Source organism: Brachionichthys hirsutus, chromosome 8 (genome assembly GCF_040956055.1).
Source record: "Brachionichthys hirsutus isolate HB-005 chromosome 8, CSIRO-AGI_Bhir_v1, whole genome shotgun sequence".
In the NCBI taxonomy this organism is placed as follows: Eukaryota; Metazoa; Chordata; class Actinopteri; order Lophiiformes; family Brachionichthyidae; genus Brachionichthys; species Brachionichthys hirsutus.
Genome location: NC_090904.1, coordinates 2,336,549 through 2,364,440, shown reverse-complemented (window position 1 = coordinate 2,364,440; position 27,892 = coordinate 2,336,549). Strand labels below are relative to the sequence as shown.

The following is a 27,892-nucleotide window of genomic DNA, read 5'->3' as shown; positions in this document are numbered from 1 at the left end:
CTCTGTTACGCTGTTGTTCTGCCCGTGCTTACTTTTTTATAACTAGCGATTCCTGTCCAACTACTTTTGTATAGAAGTGTCAGTTCAGCATGGCCTATTATTAACACAGTGACAGAGAAGGGTGGGGCAGATTACATATCCTCTGAAGAACTCAGACATCTGTATACTGAAATATATTCCAGTCAAATGTGTGCACACATCAGATGGAAAAGAATTCATTTCACAACTTTCATTCAGCACACAAGCAATATCTGCTGTAATGTCCTTTCCAGGAGGTATAGAAAAAGGCCATAGGCTTTATCTATCCAATAGTCACACTACCTACTTTGCTTCCCAGGAACACCAAATGGGGGGCGCTGGTCCATTTCCTAAGCAGCAGCAGAATGCAGTGCTTAGGAGGGGCTTTGTGCCCAGGACACCTCCGGAGAGGGTGGCCCAGAGGAGGAGCTCAATGGCTCAGTTACAACAGTGGGTCAATGTAAGGCGGGCCATGGCTGGCCAGGAAGACATCAGCAGGTAAGCAAGGAGAAGAGTGGCCGTATATATATATATATATATAATCCTCCCTCGCTATAACTTCCTCGGCTTCACTGTATGTATAAATGTTAAAATTTCCATTATTGTCATTATTTTATTGATAAAATAAGTACCGTATTTTATCAGTAAAAACATGTATTACAACAAATATACAGTATTGCAACATATAAAACACAGTACCGATACTGTACTTATTGAACTAGATCTGCGTTCAGAAAATACAAAGAGTCACACCTACGTGAGATTATACACAGCATGCTATTGGCCGACGGATGGCTATACTGTACAGTAGGGGTGGGACGAGACACAAATTCCGAGATTGAGTTCACGAAATCGAGACGAGATGAGATTTAAAATACATTTGAATGATATTGTATGAAAAGTATTCAAGATATATTTTCTTTTATAGAGCAGACCGCAACAACATTAACAAACAATTTAAAGTGCAGCTGTTAACATGAGCAAGAGAGTAACTTTTGTTACAGGCTTATTATTAATTTATTAATTCCTTGGGAAGGATCCCTCAGGGAAATTAGGGTTCCAGCAGCATCATTGAGCACAGCGTCAGGCGCATATATATAAAATATACTGTATATACACCCCCCACCAGTGAGGAATTGTAGAGATGTTGGTGATGTGAAGGAGTAGTTGTTACAAGCCAGCAGCAGCCATAAACTATAACAGCGATAACAAGAGTTTTAAACCTACTGGCTCCACATGAGAGTAGGTTGATAACTGAATATTCTTGCTCCGTTATTTTATTCTGAGAAGTGCTTGTGCTATTTGTTTTCCACTTTTTTTTAACTGTTTTCTAAATTACCATAATTTCCATGTGCATAATAAATGTATGTGACATATATATTATACAGTGCATAATGGTACATGAAGGCAGCATCAGAGATGGCTGGTTTATGATTGCAGAGAAAAATCTATAGTCATACAGTATTTTAGCCAAGTCTCTTTCTGTGTTATAATGGATTCCCTTGCAGTTCGCCTCATTACTATACAGTCAGCCATGGAGCCTGGGATGACTGCCATGACTACCTTGGTGGCCCCCAGTATGAGGAGGATTACCCTCTCTATACAGCGATCCGCCCTGGCAGCGTCTGCTCTGTCTCTGCCATGGGGGGATGTGACCAAGACTGGGGCCAGGATGGGGGCCATCAGCTGTATGGGCCCACAAAGCCCACAGGCCAGTGGGGGCAACAGTACTCTGGTCGACTGGAGACATCTATGAGGCATCTATCGATGTCTCCATGCTCTAGGTCTGTGCCAAGGTCACCAGCGTCACTGCGTGGCCACTATTCACCAGTGCCCCCCAACTTTACATCACCATCTCAATCATTATCAGCCCACTATCACCAGTTTCCGGGGAGGATGAGGGAGGATGTGATCTATGCTGATCCATCGATCTACAGTCTGAGAAGATCCTTCAGCTCACCAAAGGTGAAGCAATTAGCGAAATCAAAATGTATTTTCCTATAATGCATCAGAACCGTTTATGTCTAAATAATCTGGAACTATATGCATATATTTTATGCATAAAGATTACTTTTTGTCATATTTATATATTCATAGTTAAATGAATGTTTTTATTTTAAGTAGGTTAATATCATTTAGGATGATTATATGATTGTCCTTAGATGATAAGGATCAAAATCAAAATCAAATGCATAAATTATCTCATTTTCTTTACCACCTATTCTTGAAAATAAGGACTTAAAAACTTGTACTTGACCTTTAGCAGTATAATACAATTCTCAAAAAGTGCCATAATTTTTTTTAAAGTTATGCTTGGTTTTAATACAATGTGACTGTATTCATGTCTTGTTTTACCTTTAATTTGTTCCTATTTGTCCTCTTTTCCTTCTTTAGTACAACGTTTCTGGCAATAGGAGGTCCTTAAACCAAGGATTATACCACTGTAGCTACCCCGTGTCCCCCCCTATCCGCAATGAAGTGGTACGTACTGCTGAGGTTGAAACATATACAACTGCACATGCTAACAGGTGAATTGCACCATGAAAACAAAAGCAGATTGGGAAAGGTGACCGCTTCAGGGTGAGGCTTAGATAGGCAAGTATTCCAACTCTGGACATTTGTTTCTCAATGCATCATTTAAGGATTTCACAATCATTCACATATAAAATAATCAGAAGAATCATTGAACCATTTATGTAAAAAACATGCAAAGTGGAAACTTTAAAAATGAAGTAAATCTTTTCAAGATTCAAAGATTCAATTTCAATGGAGTACATTTATGTCCGAGCTGTGGAGTGTGCTAAAATATGGTAGAATGTGGAAATCAATTAAATTGGGCTGTAGATTAAGAAGCAAGCAATGCCATTCAAAATGGATTTTAAGATTGATTCTGGCAAGAATGAACAGCATTTTGTTACAGGTAACCCATTAATGTGGGCGACACATTAATGGGTTACCTACCTCAGAAGCTGGTCAGGTCTTCTGCCAGTCTGGTGTTGTCCACAGGGTGAGGGATGCTCTCCTGGAGTCTGGTATGGGCTGCTGGCCTCTTCAGTCGGAACCCTTGTCTGAGAGGCTTCGTTAGCTTCGCTACCTTGATCTCCTTTGTCAGTTTTCTTCTGGCCTGAGCCTGCTGTCTGCTGCTGCTGCTTGCCTCCTGGATCTAGTGCTTCTTCACAAACAATGATAAATGGCACAGTGTCAGTGAGATAATTCAGATCGGTGGCAGCAGCTTCAAACACTCCCCAGCCAGGACAGGAAAAACAGGACTGAGGTTCCGACTCTGACTCATGTTTCCATTTCTTCACCGTCCTGACAACAGACTTACATTTTCAATCTTTGTCGGGAGTTAGGAATGGGATGAAGAAGGCAGTGATTAGAGAGTTCTAAATCTGCTTGGGGGGGCATCCCAATAAGCCTCATTTCAACTGTGTAGTGTGGTCCAGTGTGTTAATGTCCCATGTGGGACACTTCATATGCTGCATGGCCTTTGGGAGGTCCAGCATTTTGGGACCGCAGGGTTCTAGTGGGGCAATATGGCATGATGAGCTCTAGTCTAGACCATGGAAATGTATGGGTTTAGGTTTTACAGCAGGCTACCTTTTCCTTTGCACTTATGTTTAGAATTTTGATCTATTATTTTATATATTTAATTTTTGAAATTGAGGTGTCATCGTTTTGATATGGTATTGTTAATACTAAAAATGTTGAATATATTTGGTTGTATCAATACTAATAACTAGTGTCCAGACTTTATCTGTCCAATCTTTGTTTCCACAGATGTCTTGTTTCCATGATAACCACGGCAGAGAGTTATATCCCACACTGAAGCTCAATGAAATTGAAACCAGTGTAAGAGAGAACAATGGCACGCATCTACACACCCATCCACCCTCACCATGACAGACCTATACAACGACTGCATCACTGCAGCTGCTGCATCAATCCGCCTGTCAATCTCACGCGCCACCCTTCCCTCACTCATGAACAAGATGTCAAAATACTTTAAATCCTGCACTTGAGGCAAAGACTAACAAGCAGACCACTTTTTACCAGCCAAAAACCATTGCACCCAATGACAAACCGATCCAGTGCACACTGAGATGAGCCCAACAGGACAATATCATCTGTAATGTAATGATCTGTGATCTGAAATGGTTATAAAGGGCAGCCCTGGCAAAGTCCAGCATGCACTTGGGACAGATCTGACTTACTGTCAGCAATGCCAAACAAGCTTCTGCTTTGGTCATACAGGGACCAGACAGCCCTCAGCAAAAGGCCCCTCACGCTATATTCGCGAAGCATTCCCCACATGTGGACTGTTTGGGTGAACTCCCATGAACCCTTGAGCAGCCGATAGAGAGTGTAGAGCTGGTCCAGTGTTCCACAACCTAGATGAAAACTACATTGTTCCCCTGAATCTAAGTATCGGTCTAATCCTCCTCTCTAGTACCCTGGAATAGATTTGCCAATCTAGGAGCATTGTCATCAACCATCATGCGAAATCATAGCGGTTTGCCAGAATTCCTTTGAGGTCGACCAGTAAACCTTCTCCATGGTCCCTCAAACTCCTTCCTACTCAAGTTTTCCATCGTGTCATGGTAGGCCTGGCCTGCCAGTACCTGTCAGCTTTATCTTGATGGCATTACATACTTCTGGCAAATTTCTGAACTCATGGGTTCAGGGATTACTGCCACAACAGGCACCAGAGCCCTTACGACCAAAGCTCCAAACAACTGCTTCCACAATGGAGGTGGAGAACATGGTCCACTCTGACTCAATGTATCCAGTCTTACCCGGGATCTAGGTGAAACTCACCCGGAAGTGGAAGTTGACTGACAGAAGACTCCCCCAGACATTCCCAACAGACCCTCATGACACAAGTCTGTCCGGTGCACGACTCCTCCAAAGGATCCAACTCACCACCAAATGGTGATCAGTGGATCACTCTGCTCCTGTCTTCACCTGAGTGTCCAAGACACGTGGCTGAGAACAAAGTCGATCATCAACCTCTGGCCTTGAGTGTCCTGGTGCCACATGAACTTATGGATGTCCCTATGATTCATTAAGGTGTTCGTTATGGTCAAAACTGCGACAAGCGCAGAAGCCCAATAACAAAACACAACTGTAAACTATGTTGGGCTATAAGCAAGCCCACACACCGCGATCAACACTAGAGTATAGTCCAATCCCTCTCGAGGGGATGGGTTCCAGAGCCCAAGCTGTGGGTGGAAGTGAGCCAGACTCTAGACGGTACATTTCAACCTCCCTTCCAAGCTCCGGCTTTTTGCCCCCCAGCGAGGTATGATACCATGTCCCAAGAGCTTGTCGTCATCGATTGCCACCCAATCTACATTGCACAGGTCTTCTACGATTCTATTGGAGGGTGAAGAATGAACCGAAGTTCTGGCCCACTGAAACTACAAAAAACACAAAACTAGAAAAACACTCAGAGAGCGCAGACATCCAACAAGAATAGAATAGAATATATGCAGTACGTTACTTTGCCAAATTACATAAACATTTGTCAATAGTCAACCAAATTATTGAGCAACAAATCTTGACCCATTCATCTTTCTGTTACAGAAACTCTTAGATCGACTGTGTGAGCAGAACCAACTTCTGAAAGACCACGAGGCTGTTGTCCATAGACTGAAAATGGACAAGGTAACAAATGTCATAGTGGAAAACACATAATTAAATTGTTTTTTGGTTACTACTGTACTTTCTTCTTGTCCCGTGAGAGGTCACCACAGCAACCTAACCTTCTCCACTTCGCCCTGTCCTTTGCATCGTCCTCCTCAACACCAGCCAGTCTCATGTCCTCTCTCACTACGTCCATTTATCTTCTCCTGGGTCGGCGAAAATGTCCCATATTATCCCAATACAGATTTGACTAAACTGTGAGCTACTAATGCTGCTCAAATATAAACACTTATGAAGCACTCAGGCGAGAAGCGGCGTGCGGTGGCGCGTCAGCTCACCGGTCCATCGGTGAGCTGGACCGATGGACTTTGAATCTTTGAGTCTTTGAGTCTCAAAGTAGGGAGATAAAATGTTTCACCAATTATTTACAAAAAAGTATGAAGTAGCACAACTACTCATTTGGCATACGTATATATATTTCATGTTGATTGCTCCCAGGAAGGCCTAGAAGAAGCACTAGTGGCAACTCATCAAGAGATGGAGCAGGATGCTAACCGGCCTTCAACCATGGACAAACTGACATTTAGAAAGGGCACCCTGCAGAGCCAGCTCATCACCGTCAGAGGAGCGCTGTCCCAGGCCTCTGGTGTAAGATACTTCACTAACATGTGCTCCTATCTAGTTTATATTTTGGATGAATAGAACTTGTTTGTATTTTTACATCTTTGTTGTACTTTTTTCCTATATGCCATGATACAGTTGTGTATTTTTGTTATTAATAGAATTAACATACTGTTCGGAAAAAAAGGGCAACCACAACATCAGGACCCGTTTTAATATATCGACAGTAATTTGATTATGGCATTTTTACCACTTTTTGAATTAAATGCAAGCCTTTAGGTATTAGAGTTGTTAATGCTAATGTGTTACATACATTTATTTATTATTATTTCCTGTCAATATAAACAGAGCAGTATGGAACATAATAGTTTGCAAGCATTCGTGTTCAGAAGTTAGCACTTAATTTGCTAATAAAATGATTTTATTAAATTAATGATTTGAGAAATGTACAAAAAAATAAATAATTTGCCAGGTTCTTGGAAACTTCTTTTAGGCTCTGTTTCCAATCTTACTAAATTCATTTTCAGTGTGAAAAGCTTTAGATAGACAAAGGGTATCAGGCACAGTCATAGATGTCAGACACCTTATTTTTATTTCAATATGGACTGCTTTTATTTGTCCTGCCTCAGGCTTTATCCGCTGTCCGTTCGGAGTTTGTAGCACTAGAAGATGAGGCCAGTGCCATCCACGGAGATCTGTGGGAGCAGCTCAATACAGGAGGCCAGGTAACAAGTCACACTCTCATCATCTCTGTATATATTTAAAATTCATTTGTAATTTTTATGTTAAATTTAAAGTATGTTTCAAATAGAAAATTTGAATTGAGGTTTTTAAAGTTCTCTTTTTTGTATACAGTAGTACCTCAGCTTACGAATTTAATCCGTTCTGGGAGTAGCTTCGTAACGTGAAAACTTCTTAAGTAGAGACGCATTTTGAATGTAAATGCACTAATCCGTTCCAAGCCCCGCAAAAGTATGATATTTTTTTAATAAATCATAAAAGCGCATCAGAACATGAAACAAATACATGTTAAAATTAGATTACCGCACAATAAACATAAAACGAGAGGCACATCATGTAAAAAAACCAAAGAATAAAGGAAATAATAAAAATATTAATTTACCTTTTAGCTGTTATTTTTTGTCCTCTTTGTTTACTGGTCCTTTGCGGTGTTTTCTGCCTCGCGTTTCTTGAAAAACTGATCCAATGACGTCTGCTTTTGCCGGCTTTTGACAATCCGTCGGAAATGTGCGAGGCAGACGTCATCATAATGAGCAATAGCCCGACTTGTCAACACTTTTTCCGGGTGACACGAGGGGTGTTAAGTCTTTAACCTCTACGGATGGTCGGAAGGAGGAGACGGATTCAGGAACAAAACCTTTCTTTAATCAGGCGTAGCCGGTCACAGAGCTACGTGCTACATTTAGCGCACACCACAAACTAACGTGCCTACGTCATCACGTAACTACGGCATCAGGCATGGACCAAATACATTACAAGGGGGACACGAATAGCATGCTGGGATACACGCATACGCAACGGGTTGCCAGGCAGATTTTAGGCGATAGCCAATGGCAGAGCAGCTACGAGCAGCTATTTTTGACTTCGTATCCTGAAGTGAAAATCGTAACAAGAGGCAATATTTTCCCATTCAGATACTTCGTAACCTGAAACTTTCGGATGTAGGAACATTCGTAAGTAGAAGTACCACTGTAAGTCAGTTTTTACAGTCTTGATTCATGGTCAAGCCTCAAGACGTCAATGACATTACTCAAGTCATTTTCAATTACCGTATCACGACCATAAGGCGGACCTAAAATCCTTACATTTTCTCAAAACTTGACCGGGAATAGAGCAGCGGCGAGAGAATCCAACATTAATGAGTCACACACACATTCACACTCCAGTGGGTGACTGCTGCCATGCAAGTCACTGCCAGACCCCCTGGGGGCAATTTGGCGTTCAGTGTCTTGCCCAAGGACACTTCGACATTTAGACAGTCAGAGCTGGGATTCGAATCACCGATTTACTGATCACTGGACGACCCACTCTACCAGCTGAGCCACAGCCGTCCCTGATTTTAGTGGTCTTGGGTTTTTGCAGAGTGATCTGATTCGTAAGCACTTTCAGAAAGAGTTTTGCAGAGTGCAGGATGTATTGGAAGGACTACACAAGAACAACCCATCCAAAAAGACCGGCAGAGCAGAACACAGAGGTAACTTAATTGAGCTGACAATATCAAATATTTAGTTGAAAAATGTATATATACTCCCTTTCTCTTGCACAGAGACCATTGGAGCATCAAGCTCTTTTACCACCAATCTTCTGAGCTCACTAAACAGCACCGACCCATTCAACACTTTCTCGCATGTGCCTGGCCCCCAGACCTCCCCGATCAAACAACTGAGTCCACAGGTAAGCACTAGACACACTCAGGTTTATATCCACTCTGATCACAGATTCAGAATCAAAAACCAAAACAGCCACAGATTCGATTGTGTGAAAGAAGAAATACACCAAAACATCAATTGCGTAACAAGTTTCAACAAGCTGTAAATTGATCAAACAAGGGGACAAGAAAAGTCAACTTCACGTACCATGCTAGAACTCCTACATTCAGGCAGAATCAAAACAACATTAACCATTATGAGCATATTTGGTCAACCTCATATTTATGCAGCCATGAAGTCAAGGTTGGTCTCACAAAATGTACCGGTGAGTTTAACAAATATGTTATTTGAACTTTGGGTTTAAGAAGGCAACATAATATTAGTACAATATAAGTTGAAATGTGACACATAGGATTGAGTGTTTGTGAAACAGTTCTCAATTAAATAGTTATGACAAGTTAGAATTTTATTTCCACCCCAGTAATGGACATTGGTAAAATGTAAACGCATTAACGCATTAAAATGTAAACGCGATAATGCAACCGCATTATCTAATACTTGGTCCAAATCCCATTGCATACAGTCATCCCCTCACTCCGTCAACTTATGCACATTGACTGGCTACATTGATTTTCACTCTTCCTGATAAGCACTCACTTGTTTCTATAATTTCCCTCCTTCCTTAATACCTCCCTCCTGTCCTTACGGCCACCAAGGAAATTGCTCCCCCAAGGCCTCCCCTGCCCAGGTCTTATAACCCAATGGGACCTCACTTTACCTGCTCTTCAACAGCCCCTCTGACCTTTGATGACACTGCCTGGCTACACAGCTTTAGCATTGATGATGATTACCTTCATGATGAAGATTTTCACATCAGAAAGGTATTGTGGTATTTCTATCTCTGCACGGCACTACTTTTACTCAGGCATATTAATTTACAATGTCATCTTTCAAAGCTAGTTCCTAACTTTTTGAGCCACTTCTAAGTTCTATCATCTACCTCTTTCAACCGCTTGTTCAAGCATGTCAAACTTTGTTTTTGTTAGAGTATATAACTCTGTATCTAATATCATATGTTGATTAGTCATCAGTCATTTCTATTATTCTAGTTCTTTTATATTATGTACTCTGGCCAATGCAATGTTCTTCAGATTCATCTACTACTACTACTACTACTGTACTTTCTTCTTGTCTCGTGAGGGGTCGCCACAGCAAACCAATGTTCTCCACTTCACCCTGTCCTTTGCATCGTCCTCCCCAACACCAGCCACCTCATGTCCTCCCTCACTACGTCCATGTATCTTCTCCTGGGTCGACCTCTAGCCCTGTTCTCTGGCAGTTCCATCTCAGCATCCTTCAACCTATATGGCAAAAAACAACACTAACTCATCCCCCCAACACACACACACACACACACCGACAAATAAAACTAACAATAGAACAAGGAACAAGGAAATGAAGAAAAATTAAAATAGGACTTAACCACACTCAAGCAGGTTCACACTCACTCCTCCTACTCCTCTCGGAAAAGTAGAAGAAGAAAAGTTAGCAGTGTCTGTCAATTTATTTCCAGTAAATAGTGCTGTTGTTGCAATGCAATGCCCTGAAATATCATCTTTATATCTCTGTTGCATAATTTATTGTCACAGGAACGTCCAAAGAGTACTCTGTTTTCTACAGAGGTGAAGTCTAAGATGAGCGTGGAAGAACAAAATGAGCGAATTCGAAGCAACTCTGTGAGGGAAAAGAGGCGAAGTTTAAACCTTTCAGGAGGACAATCTCACGCGAACTACAAAGTGGTATGTAATGATCCTGGTCAAATATTGAAACACAATGCACTTAAACTGAAGTATACTCAACTATCCACTGGCTACTTACTCAAATAAACTCCGAAGTTGCAAGTAACTCCTTCCAGGCCCAGGTTTTTGCCTCCATGACCACTTGATCTCAATCACTCACCTCCAAATCCTACTGTTGCTGCCTACATGAGCATTAAAATCCCCCAGAAGAACAATGGAGTTCCCCATCAGAGCAGTATCCAGGACCATTCCCAGGACCTCCAAGAAGGCCGGGTACTCTGCACTGTCGTTCGGCCCATTGTAGATCATGACTAGTCATGTTATGGTGCAACTTTTCATTCACCCTTTGAGTGTCATTAATAATAAAGGCTGTTACAGAAAATGTCTTCCAGATGGTTTTAGTTTTTCAAATCTCCCACTGTTACATGAAGGCAAGGTGCACCTGCCCCCCAAAATGTCTGCGCAAGCCCCTGGTCAGCTCCTTGGTCTACTGGACCTCGAGCACCGATGTTGTGTGATGCCTGTCTCTCCCATATGTCCTTCCAGTATTTTTCCATCTCAAATATGATGTTATGTTAAACTTACCTCAGGACCCTCACTGGGTCAGTGATGTTGCCCTGATCCGAGTGCTTGTCTCCCATGCTCAGTGCCACTAACCACTGTACTATCCAGCTGTTATATATTATGTGTGTGTGTATGTGTGTGTGTGTGTGTGTGTGTGTGCATGTACATATACATGTGGTTACAGATTCATAGACGTCTAACTTCTCATGAGATTGACATTAAAGACTTGGAAGCAGCAGTTCGAGGCCAGGGCCAGGAGTCACCTCGGGAGGAAATTGCTCGTCTGAGACGGTTGGACAGGGACACGAGCAAAGAGGTGAGATCATTCAGTGGATGCATCATTTCCATATTCTTCTATTTACTCATCCCGTTCATGCATTTTAGAGCAAATAAGGCCTGAAATGCAGACCCCTTAAATATTCTGCAGCAGAATCACCGTGCCAAATCATACAGAAATAGAAGAGTCCAATTTCAACATGAGATAAGCTCAAACAAGACGTGTAAATGGTTAGCTGTGGTCAGCAGCAAGTCAGTGCATTAGGCAAAGAAAACGTCGGGTCAGGATCTGGTAAAGGATGACACACAGAGAAATACATCAAACAAAGAGTAATAAGGTTAATTCAGAGAGTCTACAAAAATGGCGGGATGCTAGTCCCGCCATTGTTGTATAACATGCATCACACTGTTGTAGCTCCCGGCTCCTGACGAGAGGCTGATCCCAGGGCGCAACCCGGATGCAGAGGACAACAAGCCTCTGAGCCCAGAAGAAGAGAAGGAGAAACAGAAGAAACTGGACAGGATCAAAACACTCATTGCAAAATCAAAGTAAGTGTTTTTCTGAGACACAGCTTTTATAGTCACTTTTCTTTGTCAGCTGGAACAGAGAATGATAAATAAGCAATACAAAATGCCAAAATGTATATAATAAAATCGGCATGCTAAATGTATAACAGAGAAATGCCTGTGATTTTTATAGGAACGATGAGAGAACATAATCCTTATTCAGACCTGGGTAATTGATGCCTTCAGGCTACGGATCCGACATGTTACTCCCCATTCACTGAAGCGCCAGTTTTTCCCACTGATGCCATGTCCCTCTATCTCATTCCAACTCGATCCGCTCATAGTCCCTCTACTTCCTCTGCCCATTTTGCCACATTATGAAGAGTCATGAGTTGTGATTCACCATAGGTTCGATTCCCCCTCACATACACACGTACACACATTCACCTTTGACCCCTGTCATGTTTAACAACTTATGCTTCCCCTTCTTTCATTATACCACAAGAAAGAAGACGGGGTGGGTTTTTTGGATTGTTGATATTTGCACCAATCCAGTCATAGCATAAACACGTCATCAACTCTGCTTTTTGCCGTTTTAAATTAAGCATATTTAATAGCATCAGTAGCAAAGCCATAGCATATGCAGTGATATCGTAATCGTATCGTATCGTAATATCGCGTGTGTCTGCGTGCACTGAGCTGTTATTGTGAGCATGCGCAGTAATAAACGGTCTGCGTACGTTTTCCAGACGGAAGACACATGGGGGTGTGCTGTCCTTTTCTCACGGGAATATTAGATACTAGAGGTACTAGCTAACCGTTTTGGTGACGGAGTAACGCAAAGACTGCGTTACACTGCAATATCTCATTTTCTTAGCATTGGATTTACCGGTATATAAAAGTGATTGCCCAACCCTAATATATATATATGTATATCCTTGCTGCTTTCTCTTTGCATTCTGTCAGCTTGCAGAACATGGTTCCTAACCTGGATAAGCCATTGGAGGGCAGCAGTCCCCTCAGCTTCCAGCAGCAGTTAAAGGAGCAAGAGCAGCTTATTGGGATATCCTGTACTCTGGCCGCTGAGGCCTCGCACTGCAGTCGCCTCCTCTCCGGTAAGACTCATCAACATGGCTGTCACTAACACATCAATAACATGTTCTAGCTAATGACACTGTGATGGCACAGCACATTGTGAGTCACAGTTATGACTCTCAACAATTCATGGAAATGCCACTTGCACCTTCATGACTCAGCCGACTCATATCCAAATCTACTGTGGTCAAACACGTGCCATTTTTGCTGTGGCCCGGTGAAAAACTGAAGGTTTCTCTGCCTCCTGCCCAGTGTGAGCTGGGACAGAGTCTCTGAAGAATAAATAAACAATAGGAAACTACAATGACAATGAGAAAACATTGACTGATCAAACAAAATGATATAAATCACCATGCCAACGGTATAACCAAGAAATTGATATGATATTTATAGGAAAGATTAGAGTGCAAAATCCTCGTTGAGACCTGGGTACGTGATGGTTATGAGGGTATGAATCCAATATATATGCCATATATATATATATATATATATATAAGGCAATTGATATTGTATTTCATCAAAAAAAAAAAAACTCAATATGTGAATTTCTTAGGGAAGAATCTGATACATTGTGAAGTAGGGGAAAAAAAATCCAAAATGCCAACAATGAACAAGTTAGTCAAAACTGGCAAAAAGGTAAAGCTTTCTTTTGTCATGAATGTTGGCCACTACAAACACAACAACAACATTTTAATTACAAACATGGGGGCAAACATGGAAAGGAAAATACTAGAAATCCAAGCAAAGTCACAACAAAAGCCAGACCATGATAGAATGTTCTGCGTAAATAAAGTGTTAGGCCAAGGGTGTATATGGTGTGTCTTTGTCCCCCCCACCCTGTCCCTGCTTTTAATGAGGCCCCATTCTTTGTGGAGTGTTTATTTCCATGGTTTCTCAAGAGTTTGTATAAAATAAAAGACTTCTGAACAAGTCAAATCTGTCCCTGACCTTGTTAAAACGTTGTTAATAATTAGTGTGAGTAATCGTTAAAACATGATCAGTTTATTTACATAGATTAATATAATTAATGATTAATGGTACATTGAGCAAATGTTTTATTTCAGAAGTGTGTATCAAACTGGTAGCCCTTTGCATGAATCGGTGCCCAGAAAGTAGCCCTCGGCTTCAAAAAGGTTGGTGACCCCTGTACTAAGGACTTTCAACGGAAACAAGACCGCAAGGGCTTTTTTGAAATGCTCCTCTTAGACAGGATGTTTGACTGTATTTGTACTGTAATACATGCTACTGTTTGACTGTACTTGTACTCTAAAATTCTATCTAATACATATATTCATCATCACCCCTGTCATTATAAAGTGGACTGGGCCTTTTGACTTGTTTGATATTTACACGCAGATTTGGACTTGCGTTGATTGCCTACAACACCTAACAGGACACATCAGCACTTCATGCACATTCACACACTGATGGCAGAGGCCACTATGGATAGGGTCAGCGGCTTAGCAAGGGTTAAAGTATGCCTCAAGCACTTTGTTTTGTTTATAACTGAATGCAATCCCTAAAAGTATATGCGTTTGTCTTACCTTGTCTTTCTTTGCTTATTTTGTTTGACTGCAGCTCAAGCCCTGCTGTGAAGTTCAACGGTGCATCTTCCTGATTGGAAAAGGCACAAAATTAACATGACTCGAGACAAGTTTATTTTTTTACAATAGAAAGCTGTGGTTTGGTTGAAAACGTCATAACTTGAGAACTTGTAAATTGTGACATATCGCTACTTAGCTCAGGTACAATAATTGTGTAAATTTCTGATTTTGAACTGTCTTGATGATGAGATGCTTTAGGAAAGATAAAAATGTCCAGAGATAAATCAAGATAACTAGTTTTGAAAAATCCAAGGAAACTATCACCTACAACAACTCATGACTACCAACTTCTATTTTCAATTATACTTATATGCCACATCCATTAGCATTTAGCACAGTCAATTGGGTCCAACAAGCAATGTGAATTGTGTTTGTTGCATTCACATCTGAAAATGAATGTATAAAACAAAACTCCATCCCAAAAATCTGCTGAATGCCACACCTTGTAGTACCAATATAGCAAACAGCAAATTCAATGCCATTTCCATACTTGATTCGTGAATAGTGGGATTCTTCAAAAGTGCTTTTCTGTGTAGATTTGGTCCAAATGTTTGTAGGTATACTGTATATTCTGTGTAGTCAAAGATTTCCATTGGTCGTCTGTCAGAACTGTCCCAGAATGTATTATCTTCATGTCAAACAAGAGTTGTCTTTTCCTCTGTTTATTCTAATTACTGCAGTGCCAGTTATCTGGAAGGTGTGTCACGATTACAGTTACGATTTGCTCAGCTGCTCTTCATTGGAAATAATCTGGATTATGGAAGTAATTCAACTTGTAAAGCTGAATCGTATTTAATCAATCTGCATGGTAAATATTGTTATTAATAATCAAAAGTCTGTTATTTAAAAAACATTCGAATACTCCATAAAATGTGTCAAAAAGATTTGTAATACAGAAAAGTCTAACCAATGTTCATTTTTAGCACTCAAAACTTAGTTTGGTCTCCTGCTGCACAAATTAATACTGATAATAACTTATTAGCAAGCTATGGAGTTTTAGCCTTGGGGTTAATGGGTAATGAAAATAGAGAAAAACATTATATGAATTTGATATTAAATATAATTTAACTGCAGTTGCAGTATATGCCATTAATCTATCATATCATAGGCAAACTGATTTAACTATGCAAATAATGAACAAATAAATCTACACTATTAACGTATCTCTCTAGATGCTTTTGGCTTCATAGAAGCCTTTTGTAAAATAACACATGCCTTGTAACCTGGAATAATACTGCTTATATTTTCAACGCACTTGACCATGATCGTCTTTGCCACGTTAAAATTACTGAACTTTGCACACCGACTATTACCAATAAGCACAGTTGCCAACTATTGATTGTGTGTCTGAATAAAGTGCAATTACAGAAAACTGGATTGTTTTATATCAAAGCTGAGAAAAGGAATGAAAACCTTTCTTTTGAAGAACATCTATTTGTAACCATCCTAGATCACTGAATTATCAATCTCTAATTTTCAAAGTTTGGGTCAATCTCTGGGAGTCTAGGTTTATAGATATATAGGAACAATCAGAATGAAAGATGCAATCAGAATTGAACAGGCTCTCGCCCCTTGCGTATGTTAGTACAGTACTTGATTCTTAACAATCCATGAATGGCAGACACATGTATATGTCTTCAGGTGGGGATTCTTATGAAATAGATTTTTGGGGGTGATTGGACAATGTTTTGTCAAATTAATACAACTTCCTGTTTCATGTAGGTGGCGCTATGACTATCACTCATAATGACACCTATATGTTTTCAGGACAAGACTGGTGAAACATGTCAAGTTTGGGAATAATTGGACAATGTATAGTCAAATTAGTTTGTAACCAGAATAAAATAAAATAGAACAGACCAGACCAGAATAAAATAAAATAGAACGGAACAGACCAGAACAGACCAGAAAAAGAAAAAAAAAATAGAACAGACCAGACCAGAATAAAATAAAATAGAACAGAACAGACCAGAATAAAATAAAATAAAATAGAAGAGAACAGACCAGAATAAAATAAAATAGAACAGAACAGAACAGACCAGAATAAAATAAAATAAAATAGAAGAGAACAGACAAGAATAAAATAAAATAAAATAGAACAGACCAGACCAGGACAGAAATGAGGGACGCTGTCCTGCAGCATCTGTGTGCTATTTTGACCAAAGACTGGCTCAGATATTTGTTTGGGAACTGCTTTAAATCCAGGACGAATATTTTGTTTTCACGTGATTTATTTCGGAAGTCACAGGCAGGAAGGGGGTTGATCGTGCAGGCAACCGGACGTGACGTCACCTGTTGACAAACGCTTTCGCTTTTCGTTTCTTCGCGAAGCTGGCTTGACGCGGATGAGCTCGGAGAGCGGCATGGCGGGGCTGGAGGTGTTATATGCGTGCGTCGCTGAAAACGTCAGCTGTCCGCACGACGCCGTTGTTTGTTTCGTTCACTGGAACATGATCAAGAGTGGATTTAGGTGTCTTGGTTCTGGAGACGAGGTAACGTTAGCCAGCTCTTACTAGGCTAGCTAAGACCATCTCATGCTACGTCATTTTTTGTGGCCCGCAAGCGCTTTGTGCAGACATTTGTTTTTGTAAAATGCTGAAAAGTAAAAGGGAATCAGAGTTGATGTGTATTTGTAACTGATGGACGCTCTGTCCTCCAACTATTTGCTTTGACTTTGTTCTGCGTGTCTTTCCTAGTCCCTCAGCTCTGACAAGATGTCCGAGCTGCTCCCCACTGGCTGGAGCAGCAACAAAGACGTGTACAGTCTGCGCTACAAAGCCACGGGCGATGAAGCCCTGCTGCTTCTGAAGGCCATCGCTGTCCAGTCTACCTTGATCTTCAACGTGATGGTAGGTACCGCCAGTCTCATTTATATCCTTCATTAAAGGTCTTTTATTTTAGTTCTTAGAATTTGCAATATCTGTGCTCGTGTGTTTCTGTCTTTTGTTCCTCATACATATATTGTGTATTTTTGTGAAGAACCTCAGAACCCAACACGTATCAGAATTGACAGTGGACGTAAAGGACCATGTGGATGCTGACCATTTGCACACATTTGAAAGGTTTGTGTATAATTCTTTGTTCATTTATAATGGCCTGACGGTTCTATTTACCACTCCAATAAATAAATAAATAGCAGCATTTACGATTGGGTGAGGAAGAGCTGAAAACAAATTGCAGGGGAGAGAGTATTCTTTACGCTTGAGTGGTACATGTAATACAAATACACTGTCAGTGCCTCTGTCACACTCACTGTAGTAGTATGGAGATGTTGAGGGCATCTGATCGTCTCTTTCATCAAACTTTACGTGTAAATACATCCTGATACGTGGATGTGGGGGTTTAATTTTCTATGAGTTAATTTGAACTCAACTGAGATTTAGACCTATTTTTAACGTTCATCTAGATCCAAAACGGTGTCCTACTCACAACTACTCTAGACTGAAAGGAGGGGAGGGCATGTCGTATTAGATACCCGTCAGGTGAGGTTTAGGATTAACAGGGTGCTTCATTACCATCAGCCAGAACATTTGGGTTACTTCCAGGTCTGAATAATGGATTATACTGTACACACGTGTCAACAGGCTTTTTCTCCAGCTGTTCGTTTAGCTTAAAAATCAAAAAAACATTTCAGGGTATTCAAGGATGCAGAGAGTTTGTCCGAGAAGGTGAGGGCTCAACTGCTGCCCTCGGTGGACCCGCCGGCCCGACAGAGAGCCGAGCCGAGAAGTCAAAGGGAGGGAGAGCAGCAGGGACAAAGGGGAGAAACTTCTACTCGACATCCTTTCCATGGAGCCGACTGGTAAGAAATGATAGGACCTTGTCTGTCTGTCTGTCTGTCTCCAATTTCTCCGTCAGGTATTTCGTGGATGTGGATATGGATATTTCACTGAGGAGTACACGGAGCAGCCTTCAATATTTCAGTGAAGGATTTTTCACTCGGTTTGTTTGTGTTTTTTGGAACTTTTTTTTTTTTTCATTATCGGAACAGTATAGAACAAAACATCATCAGAGACAAGTAATTAGTATAAATAAATAAACTAATAAAATAAGTAATAAAAATAAAAGACACGATAAATGATGCAAAAATCAATTCAATAAAGGCAATGTTAGGAGTATAATGTATATATGTTGTATCCTATAAATAGAATAGACTTTATTGTTGTTAACGAAATTACACTGCGACAATGTTCTTCTTGTAATCGCCCCGTTTTATCTTTGCTTTCCTTTATGTCCTTCCAATGTTTAAACTGAGGTCAGTATCACTGGCATAGGAAATGAGTCATTAGTAGTAGTCGTAATATTAATCCATATTTTGGAAACCTGAATTATTTTGCCTCATAAACAGTTTAATAAATTGTTATGCATTGTACTTCTGTGTCCCAGGCCTGAACCCAGTATTCCCCCATTTGAGGCTGGAGGGGCTGATCTGGATCCATTCGGGTGAGTCGGTTGCCTTTCCTCAAATTAAATCTGGCTCATAACTAGGAAAAAAAAAACTGTATGTACTCTCGGTCAGTGGTCCCTAATGACCGGGCTGCGGCCTGGTACCGGTCCATGAGGCGAATGGTGGCGTGAATGGAAAACTAAATCAAGGCAGTGAAATGTCACAATCGATTCAGAGTGTGACAGGAATTCAGTCAAAGTGAGTCAGGTTCCAATATTTTATGTTAAAAGTAACATTTTGATACATTTATTCCAGTATAATATGGATCTACACTTCTGCCTGAAGCTTTACAAGTTGCCACAGGAAAGCGCCTTGTCAGCCTCTGAGCAGCGTTTTTCATTCAGTACAGCAAGTGATTCGTATCATTTTTCATCTTAGTACAATTAGTATATTTAGCTGACAAAGTACCGAACTCGATCAACGTACAGCTGGGTCATTTTGGCTCTGATGCAGCCGCTCCTCTGTCTCCAGCATTGTCCCACATAAACAATAAAAACTCCTTTCATCAAATGGCGGTCTGTGTCTCATCCGCCTCAGGTGTCGTGGTGGTGGTGGGATGATTGTCGACCCTTTGAGGACAGGCTATCCCCGCTCTGGTTTTCATCCATCGAGCGGCATACCAGATGTTCTTCCTCGTGGAGCTGTCCCCCCAGGAGCTCGTTTTGACCCATTTGGACCAATTGGTCAAGGTGGCGCAGGGTGAGACAAACGTACATACATCTCTGAATGCCATATCAAAGGATCTTTGAAATAATCATCCTGAAAGTGAAATAAAAAATTAAAAGTAGTGCAAGAAAATAAATAGTCATGCTTCCGTGTTTTATAGGGTGAATCCAGACCACCTGCTTCCACCTGGTTTTGAGGACAGCTTCATGTAACCCCCAGCGGATTCCGGCTTGCCACATCCTGCTCTCCTGCTCTCCTGCTTTAAATGCGTTGTAGATTTTTTTTTTTCTTTGTATTTAAAACCAATTAGTCCGCTACTGTGGTTCTATAAAGTTCTGTTTTTCTCTGGAAATGTTTGCACGCAATTCAGTATGTTTTTTGTTGGGTATTGAAATGGCTGGAAATGTGTTTATAAATTATAGTTTTATTTAGAAATGTAGAGTTTTGTAGCGTATACACACACACACACACACACCAAAAGTTAGGGATATTCGGCTTTTGGGTAAACTATCAGGATGAATCTAAAGCCCCTGACCTGTACAGGTGAGCTTAATATACCCTAAACCTTTGTGTGCACATGTCCAACAGTATAGAGTTAATTTAATATTCCTTGTAGCAGTTCTTTAGTCATAGGGTTAGTCATATAAAGCCTGCGGCAGGTCTTTCCCTGCCGCAGGCTTTATATGCTGTACATCAAGGGTTGTACCGTAAATACAGTTTCTGTCTGCTCCTGTTCTCTATCACTCTCCAACCTCTGATCTATAAAGCGAACCAAACTTTCTGAGCAGCATCACGTGGTTGAAAGGGGGGCTCGTCGATTGGACAAAGCAGGAGGGGAAGTCCCGCCCTCGCCGATGTCTGTTTTGGTTTGGGATGTGCACTGTACTTCCTCTGCCCGAGATGCGCTGCTGTTACTACGCACATCTGGTCCTGTGTCGGTCCGGTGAGCCTTCACACCGACACAAACCAAACCAGGGTTCCCTTGCAGGCGAACCGAGGTTTTCACGAACCACGTTTTCAGCGGACCAGAGATCGGATGAGCTTTCACACCTGCCCAAACGGAGCGGACCATCCGAAGAAGTGAACTCTGGTCCGTTTAAAGTGGATTAAACAGCCGAGTGTGAAAGCGACTTCAGGTTCTGGTCAAGGTTTCTGCCTTTTAAAAAGGACATTTGTCCTTGCCTCCATTGCCAAAGTTCTCGCTCTTGTGGGACAAGCCGGGTTCGATCGTTCTCTGCAGGTCTTTCCCTGCCGCACCTGTAAAGTGCATTCAGATCACGTTCTGTTCTGATCCAGTGCTATAGAAATAAAGTGAATCAAATTGAATGTGTGAGGAGGGTGCGTACAGGAGGCAAGGACTCAAAGACGAAGGAGATGGTGTTGGACGTCTGGGGTGTACCCCCCCCCCCCCCGTCCGTGTCCGGTGACGGTCAAGGGGAAGGAGATGGAGGTCGTTGGCAGGAACAAGCATCTGGGAATGCAACTGGAGAAGCAAACTACTGGTCATCCGCCGTGGACCATCCGTACGAGATGTAGGGTGTAACTCCTGAGGAGGCTGGCCTCCTTTAACATCTGCTCGAAGCTCCTGCAGACGTTCTACCAGTCCGTTGTGTCCAGTGTTCTACGGCAAGAGGAACCCAGGATGCCAGCTTATCGAGGGGACATCAAAATCAGAGATTTGGTACTCCGATTACGCGTCTGCGTGTGGATGCCTGAAAACAGAGTTTTAAAGAGTAGGCGCCGCATCGAGCGCTGCGACCTACGAGCCGGGGAGCCACATCTTGGTCCGGTCACCCGCTCCACTCGGTGGAATCTGTTTGGGAGCAGTGGCGGAGCTAGACTTTTTAAAATGGGGTGGCCAAAGGGTGGCAAGGGATTTTTTGAGGGGGCCCACATCCAAAGCGACTAAAAATAAAATGATTTCGATTTCGAAAGCAACGTATTCAGAAAATATTGAACAAAATATACATAATCTGCCATGTTATGTCGGCTCCATTTTTCGCAGCACTTTTCAAGGGTTCTCTTAACTTTCAGACACGAAGTTAATCGCTTGTCTAACAGTTTATATGAACGGCAATTTAAGAATCAAACGGAACTATTTTTCTTGTCTTTCACCACTCATCATTTATTCGTTCAAATATTTCAGTCGTGTGTTTTTCAATGTCGCAAATCACTTCAGTTTGCTGCATTCATGAAACTATTTCAGATCTGAGAACTTGATGCTCGAATCATAAATATTCAGATTCAATTAACTGAAGAATGAATGAACCGTTTATTCTGCTATTAAACTCAATCCACTACCAGCTGTTGAGCCAGAATTTCTCCCTGAAAATACATCTTATTTTAATTTTACATCTATCCAAAAACATTTAAGTGCTTACAAATATTTCCACATATTGGTCTCTCCGTAAGACAGCAATCAAGTGAAAGTGGCAGGAGTAGTTTAAATGGACTTGGCAGATCCACTTCCAGTATAAAGTTTTATCTGAAATAGTTTGGACACTCGTGGACGACGAGGTTCCAGGCCTCGTTGAAGGCAGAGACCACTACCTGGTCCAGAGGACCCTCCTCTGCAGCAGCCAGGTTTTGCTGAAGCTGCTCCATAGTCGACATCCCAATGATGACTGCATCACCAAGCTCGCCCTGGAACAACAGGTAGCGCAGTGAGAACTAGTTTGCCATCTAAACATGGACTAATTCTCATCAATCTTAACGTGGGACAGATGACATGTAACATTCTATTTTTCAGCAGAACCCGTTGAGACGATTACGATCGTCCCGTCTTCCAAGAAGGTAAATGAATATAACACTAAACATTTTCACGTCATCGCAGCTTCTGAAGCCATCCGTGCTGAGCGGGTACCTGAAGGTGCGAGTGGTGGTACACCCAGCGCATCGCAGCAGACGTCAGGGTGGGCTGCTGCGACCCGTACGCCGCCTCCAAGGCCTGGAGGACCAGATCTATCCCCTGGAAGTGACTCTGCTTCCAGTACCTGACAGAAGCATCAGGACAATCGTTAGCATCATCCCTACTCGGATCTCTACGGTACATCGAGTACATCAAGACACAGCGGTACAGGTTCCCCTTTTGTGTGTGGAATTTCTCGTCAATCACCTGTCCCGGTATGTTGCAGCCCAATTGCTGCCAAAGAAGCGTCCTTCCGGCTGGGTGCCTTCTTTGTCCTCATAACGGTACTTGCCTGTCAACAGACCACCTGAGAGGAGGAGCGATGTCTGCATTAGCTCAGGTCCAGTGGCACCATTCACAGGAAAACACCAAAGATATGCAGCACCTGCTAGAGGGTTGTATGCGTAGAACTTCATTCCATAGTATCTCAAACACGGCAGCAACTCCGTCTCAACCTGTCTCGTAGTGGCGTTGTACATTCCCTGCAAAAGGTTGGAAAGATCAGTCGATATTCTGTCATCGGCCAGCACTGGGGGCGCAACCCCCTATGACACACTTAGCTCCTCCCTCTTTATCTGATTAGTCATGTTATAAATATATCAGTAATCTCTCTCTCTCTCTCCCTGTAGTCTTGTGCTCTCTCTCCCTCTGTTTGTCCCTCTTTCTGTCTCTGTCCGTGGTGCTGCAGAACCTGGACCTGTGGCCCTTGCTGCTGATGTCCATATCGCTAGCATTAGCATTTATAGCTTAGTCAGTATCTTGTTCAGCAGTCTACATGTTACATTTTGTTTCTCTCTCTCTCCCAACCCAGCCGGTCAGACAGATGGCCGTCCACCATGAGCCTGGGTTCTGTCCAAGGTTTCTGCCTGTTAAAAGGGAAGTTTTTCCTTGCCTCCGTCTCCAATGTTCTTGCTCTTGTGGGTCAAGTTGGGTTCTGTCTCTCCCTGCTACACCCTGAGATGACCTTCTGTTGCGATCTGGCGCTATATAAATAAAGTTGAATTGAATACTGATGAAGAGTCAAACTCTCCTTGTGACTAAACACGTTGATATTTTGTAAAGCCCTTTGTAGCTCTGAGTCGTCGTTACGTGAGGACCAGCTCGTACCTGATACACAGAAGGGGCGATCCAGTTGTTGTGCCTGCAGATACTCAGAATTTCAGCCACTTCCCACGATGCGTAATTGGACAGGCCGAACTCCTTGAACTTTCCCTGAGGAAATATGTTCACGTTCAAAGAGTTTAATCAAATGCTGCCAGGAAAGCAGATCGTATAACATGATATATAATACCAAACGATACACGCCTGTATAAATAGTAGCTTATGTGATCATCTGCGACTGCTTTTACAAAAATAACGTGGGTGTGTCCAGGGGAGCTTTGTGGGCGTTACCTGGCCCAATGAGGCGCAGCGTTTGAGTGTGTGTGGACCCACTAATGGAGCGTGATGTTCATGGTGGAAGACTCGTTGGACTGGGGTGTGCGGCCCTCACTAGGGGGGGCACTGGAGGCGGGGCTCGCTGAGGCGGTGGGGGGGGGGGGGGGGGGGATACACGTTTACTGAGCACGGCGCCTTCATTGCATAACGGAGCCTCTTTAAACATACATAAATGAATGAGTGAAAAATAATAGATCACCATAAAAGGAAAAGTCGGGCAAAGTGATGTTCCACCAGTGTTCTCCTAGTCTGAGGTAATACTAGAACCTAGTCCTGATCTGGGACCCGGAAATATATGGTGGGAGAAAGGCATGTTTCAGGTCGCAGTACAGTAACAGAGACGGGTACAGATGCAGTACAGACGCAGTACATTAACAGAGACGGGTACAGACGCAGTACATTAACAGAGACGGGTACAGACGCAGTACAGTAACAGAGACGGGTACAGATGCAGTACAGACGCAGTACATTAACAGAGACGGGTACAGACGCAGTACAGTAACAGAGACGGGTACAGATGCAGTACAGACGCAGTACATTAACAGAGACGGGTACTATCTATTAGAACAATAGCCCCGCTCTCTGGTTCTAGAGAGTAGTTATTATCTATTGGAACAATAGCCCCGCTCTCTCTCTGCTGCCCTCTACCTCTCTGTGGAGGCTGTTGCAGGCTCTCAGCGTGTCCTGGACCGGGTTCTGGTGGTCCGGGGCGTGCAGGTAGAACAGGTCCACGCAGTCCGTCCGCAGCCTCTGGAGGGACGTGTCCAGCTGCGCGCGGACGCCCTCTGCCGTCAGGCTCTGTCCGCTCCAGGGGTTCGCCTTGGTAGCGACGCTCACTGCCACACGAACAGCATGACGTCACGCCACGTCACCCGCAACATGAAAGCAGTCCTCCGACGCAACGACGTAAAGTTAAAGCAGCGTTCGAGAAGAGGCGTGACGCGGCACGGAGACTGCGCAACATTCCGGACCCTTCGGAAATCCATCTCGGGGTTTCTTATAGGTCAAAGGTCAGACCTTTACCGCGCGGTGCTTCTCACCTGTCTGGGGCAGATTCATGCCGCCTATCAGCGTCTCTGACTGTCCATCCGCATACATGAAGGCTGTGTCCAACCGCTGGTGTCCACTGCCCAGGAAAGTCTTCACCATGTCCCGGCTCAGCTCGGCGCCTGCTCGACCGCCGAACGCCATAGTTCCCAGTATGGTGCCTGGTCGCTTAGCAACAGACATGTTTCTACGAGCAACCAATGTCGGCACAGGAAGAAAAGCGTGTTTAAGGCAGCGACTCCGGTTCAATGTCGTCAGCCCTGGAGCTAGCCAGCTCATGCTAACGTGCGTCTGCGTGTCTGTGACGCGTGGCGTCGGCTTCTTCTTCTTTGGTTCCGGCTGACTCGACACTGTAAAAGCTCGTTGCTGCCCTCTAGTGTCTTGTTTTGGATCAGCGCTGCAGGATTCCGGATTCAACCAGCCAGCTTCTAAAGTTCCACAGCGCCAGAAATCTGTTCTGGTTCTAACAGCAATTATTACTTTTCATTCATTTCATTTGGCAGCCACCGATTGTGCACATTATCCCACTATAAAAGATGAAAGAGGTCTGTCATTTTCTTCAGGGGTAAATTTCAACTGTGAGAGACCGAATGTGATAAGAAAATCCAGGAAAGCACATTGTAGGGTGATGTTTTTACAAATTCACTTTTATTACGAGTTTTAACAGCATCAGAACATCCATCCAAATAAATAATACCTTTTCGTGTACAAGAAACCATATTTCGGCAAAAAAAAAAAACCAATACATATGTCCAAAACAAAACATCAAAAATAGCAAATAATTCATTATAGTGCTTTAAAAGGAGTGGAAAGAAGATAACTTATTAAATCCCTCCCCCATTATACAACTAAGATTTCAAATCTATTGGACTTCTAATCATGTAAAAAAACTAAACAAACAAAACAATGAAGGAACATTTATATATATAGCACACATTACTAATTAATTAATAAGAAATATTTTATATATACAATACAATATATTTCAATAATTATATACTAACAATGGATGAATGAAGTCAGACTGTGATTGCAGAAGAGTTACAGAGTGTTGATTTGTTCTCCTTTGTGAGTGTGAGTGTGTGGGTGTGTGTGTGTGTAGGTGTGTGTGTGTGGGTGGGTGTGCATGTGTGTGTGTTTGTGTGTACGTGCCACACGCATTGGTCAGCATTGCATGTTGATTGCACTTTGTTACCACAGAAAGCAGCCGGATGGTGTTGGAGGGAGTGTGCGTTTGTTTGTTTTGTTTCAAATGAAGATATGCAAGTGTGTGTGTGGGTGTGTGGGTGTGGGTGTGTGGATGGGTGTGTGTGGGTGTTATTGCCTCAAGTTGCATTTGATAGTTGCACAGGAGAGCGAGGAAACACAGACATGTGCTTGTCACACACAAAATAAATTCATTTACATCGATGTTTCTTCTATTTTACACATTTTCTCTTTGAATAAACTTTTGAAAATAAATAAATCTTAGTTTTTAGAATTTTCACAAAAAATGTCTTCCTTGTCTAGAACGTGATAATTGATTTGATCCTCATAATTTGTGCAGCAGATGATCTTCCATCACACCATCATCCTGTGAAGAATTCAAAGGCAGGACACGCTGCTGTCTGTTATCGTGCCATCGTCCCCCCCCCCCGACAGCAGAAAGTTCAATGTCAATGGAAGGTCAGCGGATCGACCCGGCTGTGGGTCAGTTCAGTCACGCATGCAACAAGTAAAGCAATCAGAACAGCTATATAAACTGTTTTTGTCTTTGTGTGCGCTACGATTTGTTGTGTTTTGCACTTCAGGGCCACCGTAAGTAGCAGTTCATTGTCAGCTTATTATCCCAACTTTGGCTTCACATTAAACATAATTTACAACATTTCCAAAATAGTTTGGTGCGGCTGCTCGAGTCTGCACTGAGACCACCAAATACGCGTGTCCTGAAACCCAAAGCCAAACCCAACACCAGCTTCTCAAAGCACAGAGACCACCAGAAGAGAGCTGCAGGGCTGATCACAAGAGCTGAATGTAAAGCTAGGACACACATCACAGCGGGTTAAACAGGCCGTAATCCTGACAATGTGTGTGTGTCGTGTTGTTCTCGGTGTGTGTGTGTCCTCGTGGCAGGCCGCGGTTGAGTCAGACACTTGGCCTCTGATTTCATCACGTTGGTTATGAAAGAGACAGTAAAGTTTAACACGCAGCGCTCCCTCTGTTTCTTCAATATTTCATCATGTGGCATGAAAACACACAAACCATGCGGAGAGGACTCGCCGTGTGTGTAACCAGGTCAGCGTGCCCATTCACCTGCCACTCTGCGTCTGTCCAAGCAGAGTAGGGCTCGCACACACACACAGGAAATCTCCATAACGAAGACGTGACCTCATTTCCTGTGACCTCCGTTTCCTGCAGGGACTGGCTGAAGGGTTCGTCTGTCTGTTGCTGCATGTCAGAGTTTTGGGCCTGTTTTCTGTCCACAGCTGATGAGACATCCTCAATCCGTGTGAAAATCAACATGATTAGCAAAAGATAATAAAAACAATTTGTGTAACTCTCAGCAGCTACGAATCAAAGGTGTTAGGATTTCCTCTTCGGCTTTTAGTGCATCGGGGTTATTCTCATGCAGCTGAGCAGTAGTGCAACATAACATTACATTTTAGAAGAATTTAAATGAACGATTTTATTGATGTTAATATTGTGCTTCGCTACATTATCTCTACGTTTTCGAGCCCTGCAGAAGATCTGGCCAGTTAATTTCTGTAACTTCATCACAACGAACAGAAAGTTGCTGAAAGAAAACGACGACGTGCAGGTGGAACACATTTTGTTCAACACTTCCCTTCTTCCAGAATGAATCCCCATCCAGGCGGTTCCACTCATCC

General features: G+C 42.5%; 3 protein-coding genes across 3 annotated transcripts; 2 read left to right on the top strand and 1 right to left on the bottom strand.

Annotated features, from left to right (window-relative positions):
• The first annotated feature begins 346 nt into the window (after positions 1-346).
• plekha6 (pleckstrin homology domain containing, family A member 6) lies at positions 347-14,524 on the top strand. Its single transcript, XM_068742007.1, has 14 exons — positions 347-516; positions 1,527-1,983; positions 2,413-2,499; positions 3,799-3,870; positions 5,605-5,685; positions 6,163-6,312; positions 6,915-7,010; positions 8,389-8,500; positions 8,573-8,700; positions 10,319-10,474; positions 11,223-11,354; positions 11,730-11,863; positions 12,788-12,936; positions 14,495-14,524. The coding sequence occupies exons 1-14, from the start codon at positions 347-349 to the stop codon at positions 14,509-14,511; spliced, it is 1,941 nt and encodes a 646-aa protein (XP_068598108.1). The 3' UTR covers positions 14,512-14,524.
• A 2,326-nt stretch (positions 14,525-16,850) lies between these two features.
• Positions 16,851-20,286, top strand: psmf1 (proteasome inhibitor subunit 1). Its single transcript, XM_068742555.1, has 7 exons — positions 16,851-17,012; positions 17,217-17,369; positions 17,500-17,582; positions 18,155-18,322; positions 18,907-18,963; positions 19,505-19,666; positions 19,794-20,286. Exons 1-7 carry the CDS (start codon positions 16,866-16,868, stop codon positions 19,843-19,845), a joined length of 822 nt encoding a protein of 273 aa, XP_068598656.1. The 5' UTR covers positions 16,851-16,865; the 3' UTR covers positions 19,846-20,286.
• Positions 20,287-21,567: 1,281 nt separating this feature from the next.
• Positions 21,568-25,332, bottom strand: LOC137898461 (aflatoxin B1 aldehyde reductase member 4-like). The gene is made up of 7 exons (XM_068742500.1): positions 25,019-25,332; positions 24,627-24,814; positions 23,649-23,753; positions 22,927-23,023; positions 22,749-22,848; positions 22,497-22,626; positions 21,568-22,276 (listed from the first exon to the last, which is right to left on the bottom strand). The coding sequence occupies exons 1-7, from the start codon at positions 25,302-25,304 to the stop codon at positions 22,115-22,117; spliced, it is 1,068 nt and encodes a 355-aa protein (XP_068598601.1). The 5' UTR covers positions 25,305-25,332; the 3' UTR covers positions 21,568-22,114.
• Positions 25,333-27,892: the final 2,560 nt, after the last annotated feature.

Bases quoted from the DNA above. Each gene is read 5' to 3' on its own strand.
- plekha6 (XM_068742007.1), top strand. From the start codon at position 347: ATGGGGGGCGCTGGTCCATTTCCTAAGCAGCAGCAGAATGCAGTGCTT. The intron at 2,500-3,798 runs GTACGTACTGCT...TTGTTTCCACAG, and splicing joins CCCCTATCCGCAATGAAGTG to ATGTCTTGTTTCCATGATAA. The intron at 7,011-8,388 runs GTAACAAGTCAC...GGGTTTTTGCAG, and splicing joins AGCTCAATACAGGAGGCCAG to AGTGATCTGATTCGTAAGCA.
- psmf1 (XM_068742555.1), top strand. From the start codon at position 16,866: ATGAGCTCGGAGAGCGGCATGGCGGGGCTGGAGGTGTTATATGCGTGC. The intron at 17,583-18,154 runs GTTTGTGTATAA...AAAACATTTCAG, and splicing joins CATTTGCACACATTTGAAAG to GGTATTCAAGGATGCAGAGA. The intron at 19,667-19,793 runs GTGAGACAAACG...CGTGTTTTATAG, and splicing joins ATTGGTCAAGGTGGCGCAGG to GGTGAATCCAGACCACCTGC.
- LOC137898461 (XM_068742500.1), bottom strand. From the start codon at position 25,304: ATGAGCTGGCTAGCTCCAGGGCTGACGACATTGAACCGGAGTCGCTGC. The intron at 23,754-24,626 runs GTAGAGGGCAGC...ATATTTCCTCAG, and splicing joins GCAACAGCCTCCACAGAGAG to GGAAAGTTCAAGGAGTTCGG. The intron at 22,277-22,496 runs GTACCCGCTCAG...CTGTTGTTCCAG, and splicing joins ACCACCACTCGCACCTTCAG to GGCGAGCTTGGTGATGCAGT.